Genomic DNA, 20,008 nt, shown 5'->3' with positions numbered 1-20,008 from the left:
CAAAAAAAAAAAAAAAGTCAGGAAACAGCAGATGCTGGTGAGGGTGTGGAGAAATAGGAATGCTTTTACACTGTTGGTGGGAGTGTGAATGAGTTCAGTCATTGTGGAAGACAGTGTGGTGATTTCTCAAGGATCTAGAACCGGAAATACCAGTTGACCCAGCAGTCCCATTACTGGGTATATACCCAAAGGATTGTAAATCATTCTGCTGTAAAGATACATGCACAGATACGTTTCTTGTAGCACTATTTACAATAGCAAAGACTTGGAACCAACCAAAATGCCCATCACTGATAGACTGGATAAAGAAAATGTGGCATATATACACCATGGAATACTACGCAGCCATAAAGAAGAATAAGTTCATGTCCTTTGCAGGGACATGGATAAAACTGGAAGCCATAATTCTTAGCAAACTAACACAGGAACAGAAAACCAAAAACAATATGTTCTCACTCGTAAGTGGGAGTTGAACAGTGAGAACACATGGACACAGGGAGGGGAACATCACACACCAGGGCCCATCATGGGGTGAGGGGCAAGGGGAGGGAAAGCATTAGAACAAATACCTAATGCATGTGGGCTAAAAACCTAGATGACAGGTTGATAGGTGCAGCAGAGCACCATGGCACATGTATACCTATGTAACAAACCTGCAGGTTCTGCACATATATCCCAGAACTTAAAGTAAAATTTCTAAAAAAGAAAAATTTTTTTTAACTTTAAAAAATGTGGACATTGACAGCTACAAATTTCCCTTTAAGCACTGATTTAGCTGCATCCCGCAGGTTTTGATATGTTGTGTCTTCCTTTTCATTCATCTTGAAGTATTTTCTAATTTTGCTTTGTACTTCTTGTCTGACCCATTGGTTATTTAGTACTGTGTTGCTTAATTTTTACATATTTGTGAATTTAGCAAATTGTTTTCTGTTATTAGTTTCAGTTTCATTCCATTATGTTTAAAAAACATAAGACAAGGAAACTTGTAGAGTTTCAGTCTTTTTAAACTTATCGAGGCTTGTTTTATGGCCTCACCTATGATCTGTCCTGGAAAATATTCCATGTGTACTTGAGAAAAATGTATATTCTGCTGTTGTTGGGTGAAGTATTCTCTAACAACTTATATGTTTGTTAAGTCTAGTTTGTATATAGTGTTCTAAATCTTCTACCCTTGTCCCTCAGTATCCATGGGAGATTGGTTCCAGGAACCCCTTCAAATACTAAACTCCACAGATGCTCAAGTCCCTTATATAAAATGGTGTACTATTTTCGTATCACCTATGTACATCCTCCTCCTGTATACTTTAATACAATGTAAATGCTATGTAAATAGTTGTTAAACTTTACTGTCTAGGGAATAATGACAAATCTGTGTATGTTCAGTACAAATGCAACCATGCTTTTTGTTTAATTTCCAAATTTTTTTGTATTTGTGGTCACTTGAATCCATTGATGCAGAATCCCTAGAGTATTAGTCTGTTTTCACACTGCTATGAAGAACTACCTGAGACCGAGTAATTTATAAAGGAAAGAGGTTTAATTGACTCATAGTTCTACATAGCTGGGGAGGCCTCAGGAAACTTACAGTCATGGCAGAAAGTAAAGGGGAAGCAAGGCACATCTTACATAGCAGCAGCAGTGGGCAGGGAGGGTCGACTGCCAAGCACTTTTAAGCCATCAGGTCTTCTGAGAACTCACTATCATGAGAACAGCCTGGGGGAAACCACCCCCATGATCCAATCACCTCCCACCAGGTCTCTCCCTCAACATGTTGGGATTACAATTTGAGAAGAGATTTAGATGGGGACACAGAGCCAAACTGTATCACCTAGATACAGAGGGCCATCTGTATTTCCTTGTTGATCTTCTGGTTAGATGTTCTATCCAAATTGAAAGTGGGGTTTGAAGTCTCTGACAACTGTTGTTGAACTATGTATTTCCCCCCAATGCAGAGACCAGCGCGGTCAGGGAGACCCTAACCCAGGGGCGCTAGAGAAATTAAAGACACACACACAGAAATGTAGCGGTGTGAAGTGGGGAATCAGGGATCTCACAGCCTTCAGAGCTGAGAGCCCCAAACAGAGATTTACTCACGTATTTATTGACAGCAAACCAGTCATTAGCATTGTTTCTATAGAATTAAATTAACAAAAAGTATCCCTTATGGGAAATGAAGGGATGGGCCGAATTAAATGAATAGGTTGGGCTAGTTAACTGCAGCAGAAACACGCTCTTAAGACACAGTTCACTCATGCTAATTGTGGCCTAAGAATGCCTTCAAGTGGTTTTCCGCCCTGGGCTGGCCCAGGTGTTCCTTGCCCTTATTCCCGTAAACCCACAACCTTCCAGCTTGGGCATTAGGGCCATTATGGACATGTCACAGTGCTGCAGAAATTTTGTTTATGGCCAGTTTTGGGGCCAGTTTATGGCCAGGTTTTGGGGGGCTTGCTCCCAACACCCCAATTTTTTCAACCTTTCATTGCACATTCTTTGAAGCTCTGTTGTTAGCTGTGTATATGTTTACAAGTGTTATAACTTTTGAGTTGACCCTTTTATCATGGTAAAATGTCCCTCTTTATCTCTGGTAGCATGTTACATTTTAAAGTCTATTTTGTCATTATTAGTATAACTACTCTAGCTTTATTATGGTTGCTATTTGCATAACACAGCGTATCTTATTTGATTTATGATTTTTCAACTTCACAATGGTACAAAATTATTCTGTTTTTCATTTTCAGTACAGTAGTCAATAAATTGCATGATATGCAACACTTTACTATAAAATAGGCTTTGTATTAGATTATTTTGCCCAACTGTAGGCTAATGTAAATGTTCTGAGCATGTTTAAGGTAGGTGAGGCTAAGCTATGATGTTTGATAGGTTAGATGTATTAAATGCATTTTTTTACTTATTAGTCCATTCTCACACTACTATAAACAAATACCTGATACTGGGTAATTTGTAAGGAAAAGAGGTTTAATTGGCTCAGAGTTCTGCAGGCTGTACAGGAAGCATACCAGCTTCTGCTTCTAGGGAGGCCTCAGGAAACTTAAAATTATAGCAGGAGGTGAAGGGGAAGCAGGCACATCTTACATGGCTGGAGCAGGAGGAAGAGATACAGGAAGGAGGTGCCACACACTTAAACAACCAGATCTCACTAGAACTCTATCACAAAAACAGCACCAGGGGGATGTGCTAAGCCATTCATGAGAAACCGCCCCCATGATCCAATCACTTCCTACCAGGCTCTATCTCCAGCATTGGGGATTGCATTTCAGTATGAGATTTGGGTGGGGACATAGATCCAAAGCTTATCAACTTCTATATTTTCAACGTATCATGGGTTTTTCAGGACATAACACCATTGTAAGTTGAGGAGCATCTGTGTATCTTTTTCCATTCTTTTACTTCCAATCTGTTTTTATCTTTGAATCTGAAGTGTATTTCCTATAGATAGCATATAGTTGGATATTGTTTTTTAATCCACTGTGACTCTGCCTTTTTTTCCCTTTCTTTTTTTCTTTCTGCCTTTTCTTTGAATTGTTTAGTCACATTTATTGTAGTTTGTTGTGTAGTTGGGTTTACATCTGCCATTGTGCTCTTTGTGTTTTGTATATCTTGTGTCTTTTCTGTTCCACCATTCCTCCTTAATTTTTTTCTTTTGCATTGAGTAGATTTTACTTTATTTTTAAAGTCAGGTCTTGCCCTGTTTCCTAGGCTGGAGTGCAGTGGCCTGATCATGGCTCTCTGTAGCCTTGAACTCCTGGGCTGAAGGGATCCTTCCTCCTGAGCCTCAGGCCTCAAGTAGCTGGGACTACAGGTGTCTGCCACCATGTCTGGCTAAGTGTGTGGGATTTTTTTTGTTTTGTTTTGCTTTTTTTTTTTTTTCCAATTTTATTTTTAGAAACAGGGTCTTGCTTTTATGTTGCCTAGGCTGGTCTCAAACTCCTGGCCTCAAGTGATCTTCCTGCCTCAGCCTCGCAAGTGACTGGGATTATAGATGTGAACCACCATGCCCAGCTGCATTGAGTACAATTTTTCTATTATAACATTTTAATTTCTTTATTGATATTTTCACTTTTTGAAAGTTATTCTCTTAATGCTGACTCTAGAGCTTACCACATACATTTCATCAGAATTTACTTCTGATTTATACTAACAAAATTCAATGAGATATAGAATTGTTACTTGTATATAGCTCTATTTAATCTTCCTCCTTTATGTACTGTTGTTTTACAATTATATGTTCGTTATAAACCCACAAATACATTTTATAATTTTACTTTATATAATTTTATGTCAATTGTGGAAACAGAAAAGAAATGAGAAAGTATATATTGGTAAAATTTTTAATGTTTACTTTCTTATTTACCATTTATGGTTTTCTTCATTTGTTCCTGTACATTTAGGTTACCATCTGCTGTCATTTCCTTTGTCCAGTACAACTCTGCTCTCATCCACCTCCTTTGTGCTGTTGTCATATATAATACATGTTTACATCTTAAAGCCTAAACAATGTAATTATATAAAATTGATTTATAACATTGCTTTTTAAATTAATTGAGAGATTAAATACATACATTAATACTGTCTTATGTAATTAAATAATTACCTTTATCTTTGTTCTTTGTGTTTTTGGTGGGTTCTCATTTCTATCTGGGTTTACTTGCTTTCAACCTGAAGAATGTTCTTTGGTATTTTTTATAAGGTGGGTCTAGTAGCAATAAATTATCTGTTTATATTTATCTGGTAATGCTTGTATTTCATCTTCACTTTTGGAAGATAATTTGCTGGATAGAAACTTCTTCTTTTTTTTTTTTTTCTTTTTTAGAGACAGTCTCGCTCTGTTGCCCAGGCTGGAGTACAGTGGTGCGATCTCAGCTCACTGCAGCCTCCATCTCCTGGGTTTAAGTGATTCTTCTGCCTCAGCCTCCTGAGTAGCTGGGATTACAGGCACGCCACCATACCCAGCTTTCTTTTTTTTTTTCTTAAATAGAGATGGGGTTTCACTATGTTGGCCAGGCTGGTCTCAAACTCCGGACCTCAGGTGATCCATCCACTCGGCCTCTAGAATTGCTGGGATTATAGGCATGAGTCACCACACCAGGCCAAGATAGAAAATTCCTGGTTGAGAGTCTTTTTCTTTCAGAACTTTGAATATGTTATCCACTGTCTTCTGACCTCCATTACTTCTGATGAGAAGTCTACTGTTTATCTTATTGGGGTTCTCTTGTACATGATCAGTTGTTTTTCTCTTGCTTTCAAGATTTTCTCCTTGTCATTAACATTTAATGTTTTTACCATGATGTTTCTGAGTGTTAGTATCTTTGTGTTTATCCTACTTGGAGTTCTTTGGGCCTCTTGGATGTGCAGTTTAATGTTTTCCAGGAAATATCAGAAGTTTTCAGCCATTATTCAAGTATTTCCTAAATGGTGGTAAAACTATATAACATGAGGATCAGTCTACATTCTTAAATATTTTTAAGTGTACAATACAATAGCAAAATGCTGTATAGCAGATCTCTAGAACTTTCTCAAAACCTTGCATGACTGAAACCCTATACCCACTGAATAGCAACTCCCCATTTCTCCCTCTCCCCAACCCCTGGCAACCACCATTGCACTTTTTGTTTCTATGGGTGTGACTGTTTTAGATACCTCATATAAGTGGAACTATGCAGTATTCATCCTTCTATGACTGTCTTATTTCACTTAGCATAATGTCCTCAAAGTTCATTTATGTAGTTGCATATGATATTTTTTTCTACAATATTTTATGGCTGAATATTTCATTGTATGGATATACCAGATTTTCTTTGTACCTCCATCTGTTGATGGACATCTAGGTTGTTTCCACCTCTTGGCTATTGTGAATAATGCTGCAGTGAACATGGGAGCACAAACCTATCTTCAAGATTCTGACATTGGCTAGCTGTGGTGGGTCATGCCTGTAATCCCAACACTTTGGGAGGCCAAGGTGGGTGCACAAGGTCAAGAGATCAAGACCATCCTGGCCAACATGGTGAAACCCTGTCTCTACTAAAAATACAAAAACTAGCTGGGCATGGTGGCATGTGCCTGTAATCCCAGCTACCCAGGAGGCTGAGGCAGGAGAATTGCTTGAACCTGGGAGGTGGAGGTTGCAGTGAGCCAGGATCACACCACTGCCCTCTAGCCTGGTGACAGAACAAGACTTCATCTCAAAAGAAAAAAGAAAAAGGATTCTGATATCAATTCTTTTGGATAGTTACCCAAAAGTGGGATTACTGAATCATATGATGGTTCTATTTTTAATTTTTAAAGAAACTTCTATATTGTTTTGCATGACTGCACCATTTTACATTTCTACCAACACATCATCATCAACACTTGTTATTTTTCAGGCTTTTAAAAAGTAATAGCGGCTGGGCACGGTGGCTCAAGCCTGTAATCCCAGCACTTTGGGAGGCTGAGACGGGCGGATCACGAGGTCAGGAGATCGAGACCATCCTGGCTAACACGGTGAAACCCCGTCTCTACTAAAACTACAAAAAACTAGCCGGGCGACGTGGCGGCGCCTGTAGTCCCAGCTACTCGGGAGGCTGAGACAGGAGAATGGCGTGAACCCGGGAGGCGGAGCTTGCGGTGAGCTGAGATCCGGCCACAGCACTCCAGCCTGGGTGACAGAGCGAGACTCCATCTCAAAAAAAATAATAATAATAATAATAGCCATTCTAATGTGTGTAGTGATACCTCTTTGTGGTTTTCATTTGCATTTTCCTGATGATGTTGAGCATCTTTTCATATATTAATACCTGTTGACCATTTATGTGTCATCTTTGAGAAAAAAACTTGGCCCATCTTTTTTTAAATGGGGTCTTGCTCTGTTGCCCAAGCTAGAGTACAGTGGTGCCATCATAGCTCACTGCATTCTTGACCTCCTCTGCACAATAAATATCTTTATTTCTCACAGTTCTTAAGGCTGGAAGTCCAAGATTAGGGTGCAAGCATGATCAGGTTCTAATGACGGCCCCTTCTGAATTGCGACCTCTTGCTATATCCTCACATGGCAGAGGGAGCAAAGGTCTCTGGGGTCTCTTTTATAAGAGCACTAATTCCAATTATGAGGGACCTGCCTGCATAATCACCTCCCAAAGGTCCCACCTCCCAACACCATCACCTTGTGATTCAACATATGATTTTTGTTGTCTGTTTTGAGAGAATCTCACTGTTGTCCAAGCTAGAGTGCAGTGGCGAGATCATAGCTCACTGAAGCCTCAAACTCCCAAATTCAAGCAATCCTCCTTCCTCAGCCTCCCAGGTAGCTGGGACTACAGGCATGTGCCACCACACCTGGCCTGGGCCTTGTTTAATGGGAGGTTTTTGATTACTGCTTCAGTCTCCTTGTTTTGTTTTGTTTTTTTTTTTTTGGTTTTTTTTGTTGTTGTTGTTGTTTGTTTGTTTTTGTTTTTTGAGACAGAGTCTCGCTCTGCCGCCCAGGCTGGAGTGCAGTGGCCGGATCTCAGCTCACTGCAAGCTCCGCCTCCCGGGTTCATGCCATTCTCCTGCCTCAGCCTCCCGAGTAGCTGGGACTACAGGCGCCCTCCACCTCGCCCGGCTAGTTTTTTGTATTTTTTAGTAGAGACGGGGTTTCACGGTGTTACCCAGGATGGTCTCGATCTCCTGACCTCGTGATCCGCCCGTCTCGGCCTCCCAAAGTGCTGGGATTACAGGCTTGAGCCACCGCGCCCAGCCCAGTCTCCTTGTTTTAGGTATAGGTCTACTCAGACTTTCTATTTATTCATGAATCAGTCTTGGTAGGTTGTATATTTCTGAGATTTCATCCATTTCTTCTACATTGTCCAATTTGTTGGCATGTAATTGTTCACAGCAGTATCTTACAATCTTTTAATTTCTGTGGCATCAGTTGTCTCTTTCATTTCTGATTTTGAGTTTTCTCTCTTTTATTCTTAATTAATCTAGCTACAAAGTTTATCCATTTTATTTTCAAAAAACCAACTGTTTTGTTGTTTTTTCTATTGTTTTTCTATTCTATTGTTTTCTACAGATTGTATTTATGTCTACTCTAATCTCAATTATTTCCTTCCTTCTCACTTTGGGGTTAGTTTGTTCACCTCTACTTCCTTGAAGTATAAAATTGGGATTATTTTGGATCTTTTAAAATGGAGGCATTTATTGCTATAAAATTCCCTTTTAGTACTGCCTTTGCTTCATCCCATAAGTTTTGGTATGTTGCATTTTTCACTCGCGTCCCTGTGAAGAGACCACCAAACAAGCATTGTGTGAGCAATAAAGCGGTTTATTTCACCTGGGTGCAGGCAGGCTGAGTCCGAAAAGAAAGTCAGCAAAGGGAGATAGAGGTGGGCTGTTTTATAGGATTTGGGTAGGTAAAGGAAAATGATAGACAAAGGGGGTTGTTTTCTGGTGGCCAGGGGCAGGGATCACAGGGTGCTCAGCGGGGGAGCTTTTGAGCCAGGATGAGCCAGGAGAAGGAATTTCACAAGGTAATGTCATCAGTTAAGGCAGGAACGGGCCATTTTCACTTCTTTTGTGGTGGAATGTCATCAGTTAAGGCAGGAACAGGCCATCTGGATGTGTACGTGAAGGTCACAGGGGATATGATGGCTTAGCTTGGGTTCAGAGGCCTGACAGCATTTCCATGTTTATTTTGAGATACATTCTAAACTCTTTTGATTAGTTCTGTGAACGCAGAAAACCTGAGACAGGTCTCTGGTAATTTAGAAAGTTGATTTTGCCAAGGTTGAGGATGTGCTGTGACACAGCCTGAGGAGGTCCTGACAACATTTGCCCATGGTGGTCGGGGCACAGCTTGGTTTTATGCATTTTAGGGAAACATGACACATCAATAATATATGTAAGAAGTACATCTGTTCGGCCTGGGAAGGTGGGACAACTTGAAGCAAAGGCAGGAAGACTTGAAGTGGGGAGGGAGCTTCCAGATCACAGATAGGTGAGACACAAATAGTTACTTTCTTTTGAGTTTCTGATTAGCTTTTCCAAAGGAGGCAATCAGATATGCATCTACCTCAATGAGCAGAGGGATAATTTTGAATAGAATGGGAAGCAGGTTTGCCCTAAGCAGTTTCCAGCTTGAGTTTTCCTTAGTGATTTTGGGGGCCCAAGATATTTTCCTTTCGGAGTTCTTTGACCATTGGTGGTTCATATATTTTCTTCTGCACCTTCTCTGTCTCCTCTCCTGGTTCCTCTATTGTGTGTGTATAGATGTGCTTAAAGGTATTCCACACTTGCCTGAGGCTCCATTCATTTTTTAAAATTCTTTTTTCTCGCAGTTTATCTTCAAGTTTATTGATTCTTCTGCCCATTCAAATCTATTGTTGGCCCCACAAATTAATTTTTATTTCAGATTATTGTACTTTTCAACTTCAGAATTTCCATTTAGTTGCTTTTGAAATAATTTTTGTCTTTATTGATATTCTGTACTCGATGAGACATTGTCTTCATACCTAATTTTACTTCAGTCAGCATGGTTCATTGAGTTTTTGGAACATATTTATCATAGCTCCTTTGAAATCTTAAATCTGACTTCTGGCTTCTCTCACAGGCAGTTTGTGTTCTTGCATTTTTCCTGTGTTATGGGTCACATTTTATTGTTATTTATTTATTTATTTATTTGCGTGTCTCCTGCTTTTTTTGAAAACAGACATTTTAGGTAATATAGGAATTCTGGTTACTGGTTCCCCTCCCCCTTCTCTAGAGCTTGTTTTTGTTGTTTGCTAGTTTATGTGTTTTATGACTTAGTGAAACTATTTCAGTGGCATACATTTTCTTCACCATATGGAACCTAGAGCATAATCAGAGTCATCCTGCAATGATAACCTTTTTGGCACAACTCTCTGTCTCTCTCCCTGATCTGCCTGTGAAGCTATCTACTTCAGATGGTATTACATCGTTCCCATTAGGGTCCACTAATTGCAGGCAGATTGCTCTGGTGTTTTTGACAGTGCCCTAGGGCAGTGGTTCCCAACCTTTTTGGCACCTGGGACCAGTTTTATGGAAGTCAGTTTTTCCATGGATTAGGTGAGAAGGGATGGTTCTGGGATGAAACTGTTTCACCTCAGATTATCTAGCAATAGCTTCTCATAAGGAGCACGCAACCTAGATCCCTTGCATCTGCAGTTGACAACAGGGTTCGTGCTCCTATGAGAATCCAGTGCTGTGACTGATCGGCCAGGATGCAGAGCTCAGGGACTAATGCTCGTTCACTCACCCACTGCTCACCTCCTGCGGTGCAGCCCAGTTCCTAACAGGCCACAGATCAAAACCGGTCCATGGCTTAGGGGTTGGGGACCCCTACCCGAGGACATGAATTGCTCAGCAGTCTGATCCAATTAAATTTGGGCAGGAGTATTGTTTAAAGTCCATCTTTGAGGTTTATTCTGACTCCAGAAGCTGTCTCTTTCCCTAGTTCTCTCTGATAAACCAGCTGACCTGTGGTTTAGTGTCTTATTAATTTAAAGAGCTATTTTTGAGAGTTACCCTAGACTTGAACCTCCCCTATGCTCTGTTTCAAATAAAGTCAGTTCTTTAAGGAAGAGCTTGAGAATTCTTTGATGGACTGCCTCTCCTCCTAGGCAAACTCTCGGAGCCACTTCCTTGGGCAGTGAGTGAGGCAGTATTCTATGGTCTTCCCATTGTGGAACCTCTGCCTATGAGCAAGCTGGGGCCAGAGCAGTCAGGTCCCAAATAGTCTTGGCCTGCTATGCCTCTGCCCTTGGAGAGAAGCTGAATGGAGGATGGGAGCCCTTGTCCTGTCAGCCTCATTCACTGGAATTTAGCCTCTTTAACTTGGAGTTGGAGGGGATGAAAACTGCTGGAGGCCTATCCTCCTGGTGAGATATGGTAAGCTTTCATTGGAAACTGAGGGGAGAGGGAGCCCCTTCTTGGCCACATCTGCCTAGAGTGGACCATCTGTTGTACTGAGCTGGGGTGAGGGAGGGGTGGAGCAGGTTGTGATTCAAATGCCACAAACTCTCCAGGAAGGAGGCTGGTGGGGAGAAGAGAGAGGGAAGTGAGAGGATGGAGGAGAAGAGGGGGAGAACAAAACGAGGAATTCTATGTACTCTCTCTATTCTTACCAAATTGTGGTCGAATTTCTTGCAAAAATATTTCTTCCTCTGCTGTTTTCCCTCAGGGCAATTGCTAGAGACTTTAAATGGTTGTTTGGTTTGTTTTTTTCTTTTTAAATAGTTCTTGCTTTGTTTAGCAAGAAGTGAATCCACTGAATTCCAGTTTATACTGTTATCCTGGAAGTGGAATTTTCAAGCTTTTATTTCTCAATAATATTTCTGGTGGATGTAGAATTCTAGCATGGCAGTTGTTTTCTTCAAAATTAAAAAATGTCCTTTTTTCTGTTGTTTTCCACCTCTAAAATCACAAAGTCAGCTTTCAGTCTTATTGTTACCTTGAAGATAACATGTCTTTTTCCTCGTGCTGTTTTTTGATATTTTTTTCCTCAGGTATTCAGTAGTTTGGACTGTGTTATACCCAGGTGTGGTTTTCTTTGTATCTTAGGATTCTCAGAGCTTCTTGAATATGTGGTGATATGGTATGACTCTGTGTTCCTACCCAAATCTCATCTTGAATTGTACTCTCATAATTCCCATGTGTTGTGGGAGGGACCAGGTGGGAGATAATTGAATCATGGAGCGGTTTCTCCCATACTGTTCTTGTGGTAGTGAATAAATCTCACAAGATCTGATGGTTTGATAAGGGGAAGCTCATTTCACTTAATTCTCATTCTGTCTCTTGTCTGCTGCAATGTAAGACCTGCCTTTCGCTTTCCGCCATAATTATGAGACCTCCCCAGCCATTTTGCTAAGGCTGTCTCAAACTCCTGGACTCAGGCAATCCACCTGCCTCAGCCTTCCAAACAGCTGGGATTACAGGCTTGAGTCACATGCCTGGCTGATTTGTTTTGTTTTTGTATTTAGAGATGGGGTCTTGCTATGTTGCCCAGGCTGGCCTCTAACTCCTGGTTGCAAGCCATCCTCTTGCCTGAGTCTCTTGAGTAGCTGGGGCTATAGATGTGTGCCACTACACCCAGCTCTCATTTTTAGTTTCAATTTTATTTTATTTTCTTCTTTTCTTTCCTTCTTTCCTTTTTTTTTTTTTTTTTTGATGGAGAACTCTCACTCTGTCACCCAAGCTGGAGTGCAGTGGCACAATCTTGGCTTACTGCAACCTCCACCTCCCAGATTCAAGCAATTCTCCTGCCTCAGCTTCCCAAGTAACTGGGATTACTGGTGCCTGCCACCATAGCTTTCATTTTCTGCAGGTGAATCATTTTTAGTTTCCTGATTAGTCACTTTGGCCAGTTTTGTTGTTGTGTTCTCATTCTCTCTTTTATTTGCATTCTTGTCTGAAGATTTGTTCCTTCTTCGTTTTTTGGGCTTCATTCCCACTTTTGCAGAAGCAGTTAGTTTAGCTAACAGCCTCACCAATCTCCTCCTGGGCTCTTCTTCCTTCCCTGCCCTTTCAGCTGAGCTGACCCTCCTCTTGGGCATCTTGGTAGCAGGGAGGGCATGTGGCAGGTGCCTGTGGGATGCAGTTTGCCAAGAGCCCTCCTGAAGCTGGGCTGCCTACTGTTGCTCCATACACTGCCCACGCCACTGGGACCCCTGTGGGTTTGTTTCTATCATGTATTTTCTCTCTTGATCTCTTATTTTTTCTTTCTTTTTTTTCCCCACATGCTTTCTGATACTTGAGTGGTGTGTGTGTTGTGTGTTTGAGATGGGATTTCTCTATGCTTACCAGGCTGGTCTGGAATGTCTAGGCTCAAGCAATTCTCCCACCTCAGCCTCCCAAGTCTCTGGGATTAAGGGCATGCACCACTGTGCCAGCTCTGAGTGTTAATTATTATAGATAAAAAGGCATAGAGGCTCTGTGTGATATCCTCTTGAGAGGATTAAGTCTCCTTTTGACAGGAAGATAACATGCCATTGGATCACCTTATCAAAGATTGGTCCTAGGCTTTATTAAGGCTGGTAGAAAAAAAAAGTCCTACTCATTGGTCACCTTTGAGGAAAGCTAGGAAACTGATTCGTCACTCTGAAAACTGGTAAATAAAAGAATCGAGCATTCTGCCTTTACTAGATGTATTGTACATCTAGTATTAGGTACAATACTAGAAAGGCAGGATACCCAATTGATGACAAGAAGTTTAACTTCATGGAAATTTTGGCTAAAAAACCAAGGAATGACAGAACTGAAACATCACTATTTCACAATCCCAAATTTGAAAGTGAATCTAGATAATGACCATTAAGTATGTTAGCATCACATGAAAAAACACAACCAGATGTTTTATACCTCTTGATAGAAAAATATACCACTTATGAAGTTTCTTGTTTGTTTGTTTTTGTCCTAAAAAACCTGAACCTAAGATATTAACTAAATAATCTAAATACAGAAATGATTGACGCTACTACCACATCCTTCTCCCTACCCTGCACTAAGAATACCTAACAGCAAGGCATCGTATATTTAGGGCAAAACCCAGGAAATTGCCTCAAAAGAAACCAAAGCTGAGCAAAGACAGCTCAGTTTTTAGTATTTAGGGTTGCTGTGACCTTATAATCACCTCACTCAAGTACCTTTCCAGTTAACAAGTACACTCATACACAGAGGTCCCAAGCATCTTTTTATTGTCTCATTTGAAAATACACACAGCCGACCAGGCATGGTGGCTCACACCTGTACTCCCAGCACTTTGGGAGGCCAAGGTGGGTGAATCACATGTGGTCAGGAGTTCAAGACCAGCCTGACCAACATGGAGAACCCCTGTCTCTACTAAAAATACAAAATTAGCCAGGCATGGTGGTGTATGCCTGTAATCCCAGCTACTCGGGAGGCTGAGGCAGGAGGATCACTTGAACCCAGGAGGATCACTTGAACCCAGGAGGCAGAGGTTGTGGTGAGCCAAGATAGTGCCATTGCACTCCAGCCTGGGCAACAAGAGCAAAAAAACTCCATCTCAGGGAAAAAAAAGAGAGAAAGAAAGAACGAAAATACACACAGCCAACCAAGGATCACCAGATGTCTGAGGGAAATGGCAACATGAACTTTAGTGTGAGATGTTGGTTCTTGTCTTACGGATGACTCTGTCTTGTGGTTTCTCATTTTGTTCACATTTATTTTGTCTCCTCCCCAGCAAAATAACACCTAATAGAATCATCTTTTAGACTTTAGTCCTGAGAGTATCTTGAGGACTCAACTCCTCAGATACCTCAGAAATTTTTCTTCCTAAATTCAGGATGTTTATCTTCTAGGACACTGTTTGTAGGTTTTAGAGTAAATTATGAAGTTTGTTTTTTTCTTTTCATATTCTGAATGGCAAAATCAGTCCCTCTGTAGTACCGTGAGTAGTTCATGGAAATCTATTAAGATTACTTAGTCCTATTTTATTTTATTTTATTATTTATTTTATTGTATTTTATTATTTTATTTTTTCAGACAGAGTCTTGCTCTGTCACCCAGGCTAGAGTGCAGTGGCACAATCTTGACTTACTGCAACCTCCACCTCCTGAGTTAACACTATTCTCCTGCCTCAGCCTCCCAAGTAGCTGGGATTAGAAGCACCCACCACCATGACCAGCTAAATTTTGGATTTTTAGTAGAGATGTGGTTTTGCCATGTTGGCCATGCTGGTCTGGAACTCCTGACCTCGGGTGATCCACCCACCTTGGCCTCCCAAAGTGCTGGGATTACAAGCGTGATCCACTGCACCCAGCCATATTTAGCCCAATTTTAGAGCTCATCCAGTTAGTATTTTTAGCTCAGTCTCCCTATTCAAGCAGTGCAGTCTCAAGGAGCATCCCGTTATAACTAATGATAAACACCATTTGCAAAAGGGAGATTCCATTGTTATTTTGTGGTATCTCAACACAGGGCTGTCCTCTTACTGTTGTGACCTCAGTTATCCTTCCCACAGTCTTTGTATCTATGTGACTTAGTGCTTGTTTTTTTGTTTGCTTAGTTGGTTGGTTTTGGATTTTTATTTTTAATAAGCTTGCTTTCATTGGGTCTCAGAATTCAGTTTTATAGTTTTCACAAATTTTTGGACACTTTTGTTCACTGGAAATGTGTGACTTGGGACTGTTGTGTATACTTGGCCTGAGTAGGTTGCTGCTTTTCTCTGTTTTTCCTGATTTGCTTCTGTGAAACCAAGTTGTCCAGATCAAATAGTTTTTTTTCATCATCTATTGCACTGATGTACACCTCATTCATTATGAGTCATTTATCATTTATTTTCAACAAATATTTGAATATGCTATGTGTAAGCCATAAGAAGATACCTTGTTTACAAAGTATGCAGCAATGACATGAATAGTGGAGGCAACCTCCAATTCCTCCTTCCTGATAACCCTCCTCAAATCCTTTCTCAGATCTTGCCTTTCCTACTCCATATGTTCCTGGTCAGCCTAGTTGCAGATTTAAGCCTTTGACCTTGGGCATATTACCTTCCTTCTTCCTTTCCACACCAGTGTTCATTGCTTTACCAGCATGCTTCTCTTCTTCCTCTTCCCAAGGGGGTCATATTTGTTGCTTTTTTTAAATTTGCATTCTGAGTATCAGTATTATCCTACAAGATACTTGTTTGATATAAATATTCCTGCTTATTCTCTTAATTCTTCCTCCCATAGTAAAATGCAAGTGTTTCACTTTTTTTTTTTTTTTCATTCTTTCAGGCTATGATTCTATGATTGAAAAAGAGGAATTGATTCCAAAGCAGGAAATTTCTGAAGAATTGGAATCCCAGAGAGCAAAATCAAAAGATCATGTAAGGAATATTTTTAAGGAAACTGAAGAGATGAATAAAACTGAGGGAAAGTTAGAGAATCGCTGGAGAAAATATGCAGTAGAAGGAATTAAGAACTCCTTCTCCCAGAAGAACAATTTCAGAGCAATTACTATGAGATGTGTGAAAACCCTCTCTAGAGAGAATGGCCACGAGTTCAATGCTGTTGGAAAAAACTGCATTACAGACTCAAATCTTGACAAACATGTTAGAGTGTGTATAGAGAAGAGTCTTCATCCAAGTGTGTCAAATGTAGAAAACTTGAAACAACATGAGGACCTACTAACCTCCAGAGTTTCCAATTAGGAGAAAGAGCCTGTCAGACAGATGTGCTAGTGAAAGTACCCAGACAGATTTCAGTTCTTAGTGAGAATCAGAGGATGAACAATCCAGACAGACCGTTTGAGTGTACTGGGCATGGAAAAACTTTCAATCAGAACACAGCTTTTAACCAGCACCAGAGAATTCATAGTGGAGAGAAGCCCTATGAGTGCAATGAATGTGGAAAAGCTTTTAGTCAGCCCTCTATCCTCAGTAAACATCAGAGAATCCACAATGGTAAGAAACCCTACACATGTGAGGATTGTGGCAAATCTTTCAGTGCTCACTCTTACTTTATTCAGCACTGTAAAATTCACACTGGACAAAAACCCTATGAGTGTATTAAATGTGGGAAAGCTTTTAGTACACATTCATCTTACATTCAACATCTAAAAATTCATACAGGAGAGAAACCTCATGAGTGTAATCAGTGTGGAAAAGCCTTTAGTCATAGTTCTAATCTAATTCATCATCAGAGAATTCATAGTGGAGAGAAACCTTACAAGTGCAGAGAATGCGGGAAAGCCTTCAACAGACAATCACACCTTATTCAGCATCAGAGAATTCATTCTGGAGAGAAACCTTATGACTGTGAGGAGTGTGGCAAAGCCTTCGGTACACGATTATCTCTCATTCAGCATCAGAGAATCCATACAGGAGAAAAGCCCTATGAATGTAATGAGTGTGGAAAATCCTTTAGCCTGAACCGAACTCTTACTGTCCATCAGAGAATTCACACAGGAGAGAAACCTTATAGGTGTAATGAATGTGGGAAATCCTTTAGTCAATACTCACAAGTTATTCAACATAAGAGAATTCACACTGGAGAGAAACCGTATATCTGCAATGACTGTGGAAAATCATTTGGTGCTCGTCTATCCCTTATCCAGCATCAGATAGTTCACACTGGAGAGAAACCTTATGGTTGTAGTGTGTGTGGGAAAACCTTTAGTCAAAAGGGACATCTTATTCAGCATCAGCGAATTCACACAGGAGAGAAACCCTATGAATGTAGTGAGTGTGGAAAAGCTTTCAGCCAGAGTTTTAATCTTATTCACCATCAAAGAACACACAATGGCGAGAAGCCCTATGAATGTAATGAATGTGATAAAGCCTTCAGTGTGCTTTCTTCCCTTGTTCAACATCAGAGAATACATAATGGAAAGAAACCCTATGAGTGTCACAAATGTGGGAAGGCCTTTAGCCAGGGGTCACACCTTATTCAACATCAGAGGAGTCATACTGGTGAGAAACCCTATGAGTGTAATGAGTGTGGGAAAACATTTGGACAGATATCCACCCTAATTAAGCATAAGAGAACACACAATGGAGAGAAGCCCTATGAGTGCAGTGACTGTGGGAAGGCCTTCAGCCAGAGTGCACACCTTATCCGCCATCGAAGAATTCACACTGGAGAGAATCCCTATGAGTGCAGTGACTGTGGGAAGGCCTTCAATATTCGCTCCTCTCTCATTCAGCATCACAGAATTCATACTGGTGAGAAACCGTATGAATGTAGTGAGTGTGGCAAGGCGTTCAGTCAGCATTCACAATTTACCCAACATCAGAGAATTCACACTGGAGAGAAACCCTATGTATGCACTGAATGTGGAAAATCCTTCCGACAAAGGTCTCACCTTACTCGACATCAGAGAATTCACAGTAGGGAGCGACCTTATACATGTAATCAATGTGGAAAAACCTTCAGTCAGAGAATAACTCTTAGTAGTCATGAGAAAATCCACACAATTCACATTAGAGAGCAAACCTATGAATGTAGTAAGTGTGGGGAACTCTAGTGCACAGTCATCTTTCATTCAACATTGTATGGTTCACAATGGAGAGTAACTGATTATAAATTCTTCACAGTTATACGAGAATCATGCTGGTGAGAAATGAGTCACTTTATGGTTTTCCTTTTGGAGATTCAATTCTTAAGGGATTTCACTCTCCCAGTAAGCTGCTTACTAAAGTCAGGCTGCTGAAGTGTATAGCGACAGTCCCACAATAGCACACCTTGTTTCAGATTCACAGGATGGGCCCCCTTGAGCCCTGTAGATATGTGAAACTTAATTATTTAGATGCATTTCATAGCACCAGACCTTAAGGTACAGTTAGGTATTTCACTTGAGACCACTTGCTTTTCTTTTCTTTTCTTTTCTTTTTTTTTTTTTTTTTTTTTTTTTTTTTTTTTTTTTTTTGTATCATTTATTTCAACTTCAGAGAAAGTAGTTGAGATCCTTGCACTTCCAAGTGTGATGGAACCAGGCTGGGGTTTCTTTGTTTGTTTGGGCCCCTTCAAAATGTTTTTATTTTGTGATAAAGAGTATGGTACCTTAAGCTTCAGAAGTATTATTTTTCAACATCAGATAATTCACAGGGAAGAGAAACATGATTATAAGCAAAAGTTGTTAAGAAATAAAGTGAGTCTTTGTGTAGATTAAAATAGTTGAGACCTTGCTAAAAAGTCAAATAACACTGTACTCCACCTCCAGGTTTCCAAGAGTTAAGATGCTGCCAGCAAGGAGCTTGCAGTCTTGTAGCTGGCCCAATATATCCAACTAATTCAAAATGGGAAATTGTACATTTTACTGTAGAAGACTATGTGCTCGCAAACGAGACGTTCCCGATAAGTCCTGCTCTTGCAAACGAAGCAGGACGTTCCTTCCCTGCGAACAGGGAGAACAAAGGAGCCAGCTGCAAACAGCAGACCCTGGGGGCTGGTTTATGTGTAAACATCTTGAAAATCCAGAAAGGGAAAGGTCAGAAAAACAAAAATGTGTCTTGTGACTTGGCAACATTCCACAAATGACTGTATAAAATAAAGCAGAGTGTGTCGTTCGGGGTGGCTGCCATGTTTGTCTCGTCCTGTGTTGTCTTGTGTGTTCATTCCTTTGTTTAGGAAACACGTGGACCCCAATATCTGGTGCAGCGAGCAGGATCTGTGGCTCCATGAGAGCAAGGAACCGGAGGGGGAACACCCCGGGCAGGTAAATAAATGAAGGGGGACCCACAGGAAAATTATGGGGAATTCCACCTCTCTGGCCTCTGAATATTTGCAGTTACTCCAGGGATTGTTGATGTCTATAGGAGTAGAAGTAAAAGAAAAGACTTTGAAGTGATTGTTTGTCCATGTTCAACAACATTTTTACTGGTTTCAATATCAAACCAAAGTGCAGTTAAATCGAAAGGAATGGTTACAAGGGGTTAAACTCCTGCATCGAGCTCATCAGCGAGGGCAAACAATGCCTCTGACTTTGTGGACTTTGTGTAGTTCCATTACTCAGGCATTAGAGTTACTTGAAACTGACTCAGAGTGTGGTGATACTGCCACAGGAGGTGAAGCTTCTGAAGCTTTAGAGAGGAATGATCCTAGAGAGGAACATATTTATGCCCTGGTTGTTGAGGACAAGGAATTGGAAGAAGAGCTAATGCCTCCTTCATCTGAAGGAAATTCTGATATGCAGCATATTTTAGAGATGTTACAACAGTTGTTAAAATTGCAAGGTACCGCTGCTCCTGTTTCTCCTATCTCTCCGCCACGAGCCTTCCCTGTTTGGAAAAGATTTCCCTTTGCCTCCACCTCCAACCTCTTTGCCTATGTCAGGTCAGGTTTTCTCTGTGCCTTTTACTCCTGTAGGAGAAAAGAAGGAATCGAAGGAAAAGGATGATTTTGAGGAATTAGATTTATTCCCCATAACACGGGCTGCTTTTGGCCTCAATGCTCAGTTCCCAAACGGTGGCCAGAATGTGACTTTTACAGCCCTACAATTTAAATTTTTGAAAGAAATGAAAGCTGCAATTTCTAATTATGGACCTCAGTCACCGTTTGTTCTTGGCCTTCTCGAT

The 20,008-nt window shown here is 40.7% G+C and overlaps 1 protein-coding gene across 1 annotated transcript in view; it reads left to right on the top strand.

The window, feature by feature from the left end:
• Positions 1-18,920, top strand: part of LOC108536629 (zinc finger protein 252-like) — a 45,033-nt gene extending 26,113 nt beyond the window's left edge. The window contains 3 exon segments of the mRNA XM_017883599.1: positions 15,729-16,118; positions 16,121-17,954; positions 17,956-18,920. Of these exon segments, the coding sequence (XP_017739088.1) occupies positions 15,729-16,118; positions 16,121-17,954; positions 17,956-18,007 (2,276 nt within the window). The 3' untranslated portion in view covers positions 18,008-18,920.
• The last annotated feature ends 1,088 nt before the right edge of the window (positions 18,921-20,008 follow it).

The sequence above is a fragment of the Rhinopithecus bieti genome, unplaced genomic scaffold, assembly GCF_001698545.2.
Source record: "Rhinopithecus bieti isolate Rb0 unplaced genomic scaffold, ASM169854v2 scaffold_13617, whole genome shotgun sequence".
Classification (NCBI taxonomy): domain Eukaryota; kingdom Metazoa; phylum Chordata; class Mammalia; order Primates; family Cercopithecidae; genus Rhinopithecus; species Rhinopithecus bieti.
The sequence above is the reverse complement of the archived record's forward strand: the minus strand, read 5'-3'. Positions and strand labels throughout refer to the sequence as shown.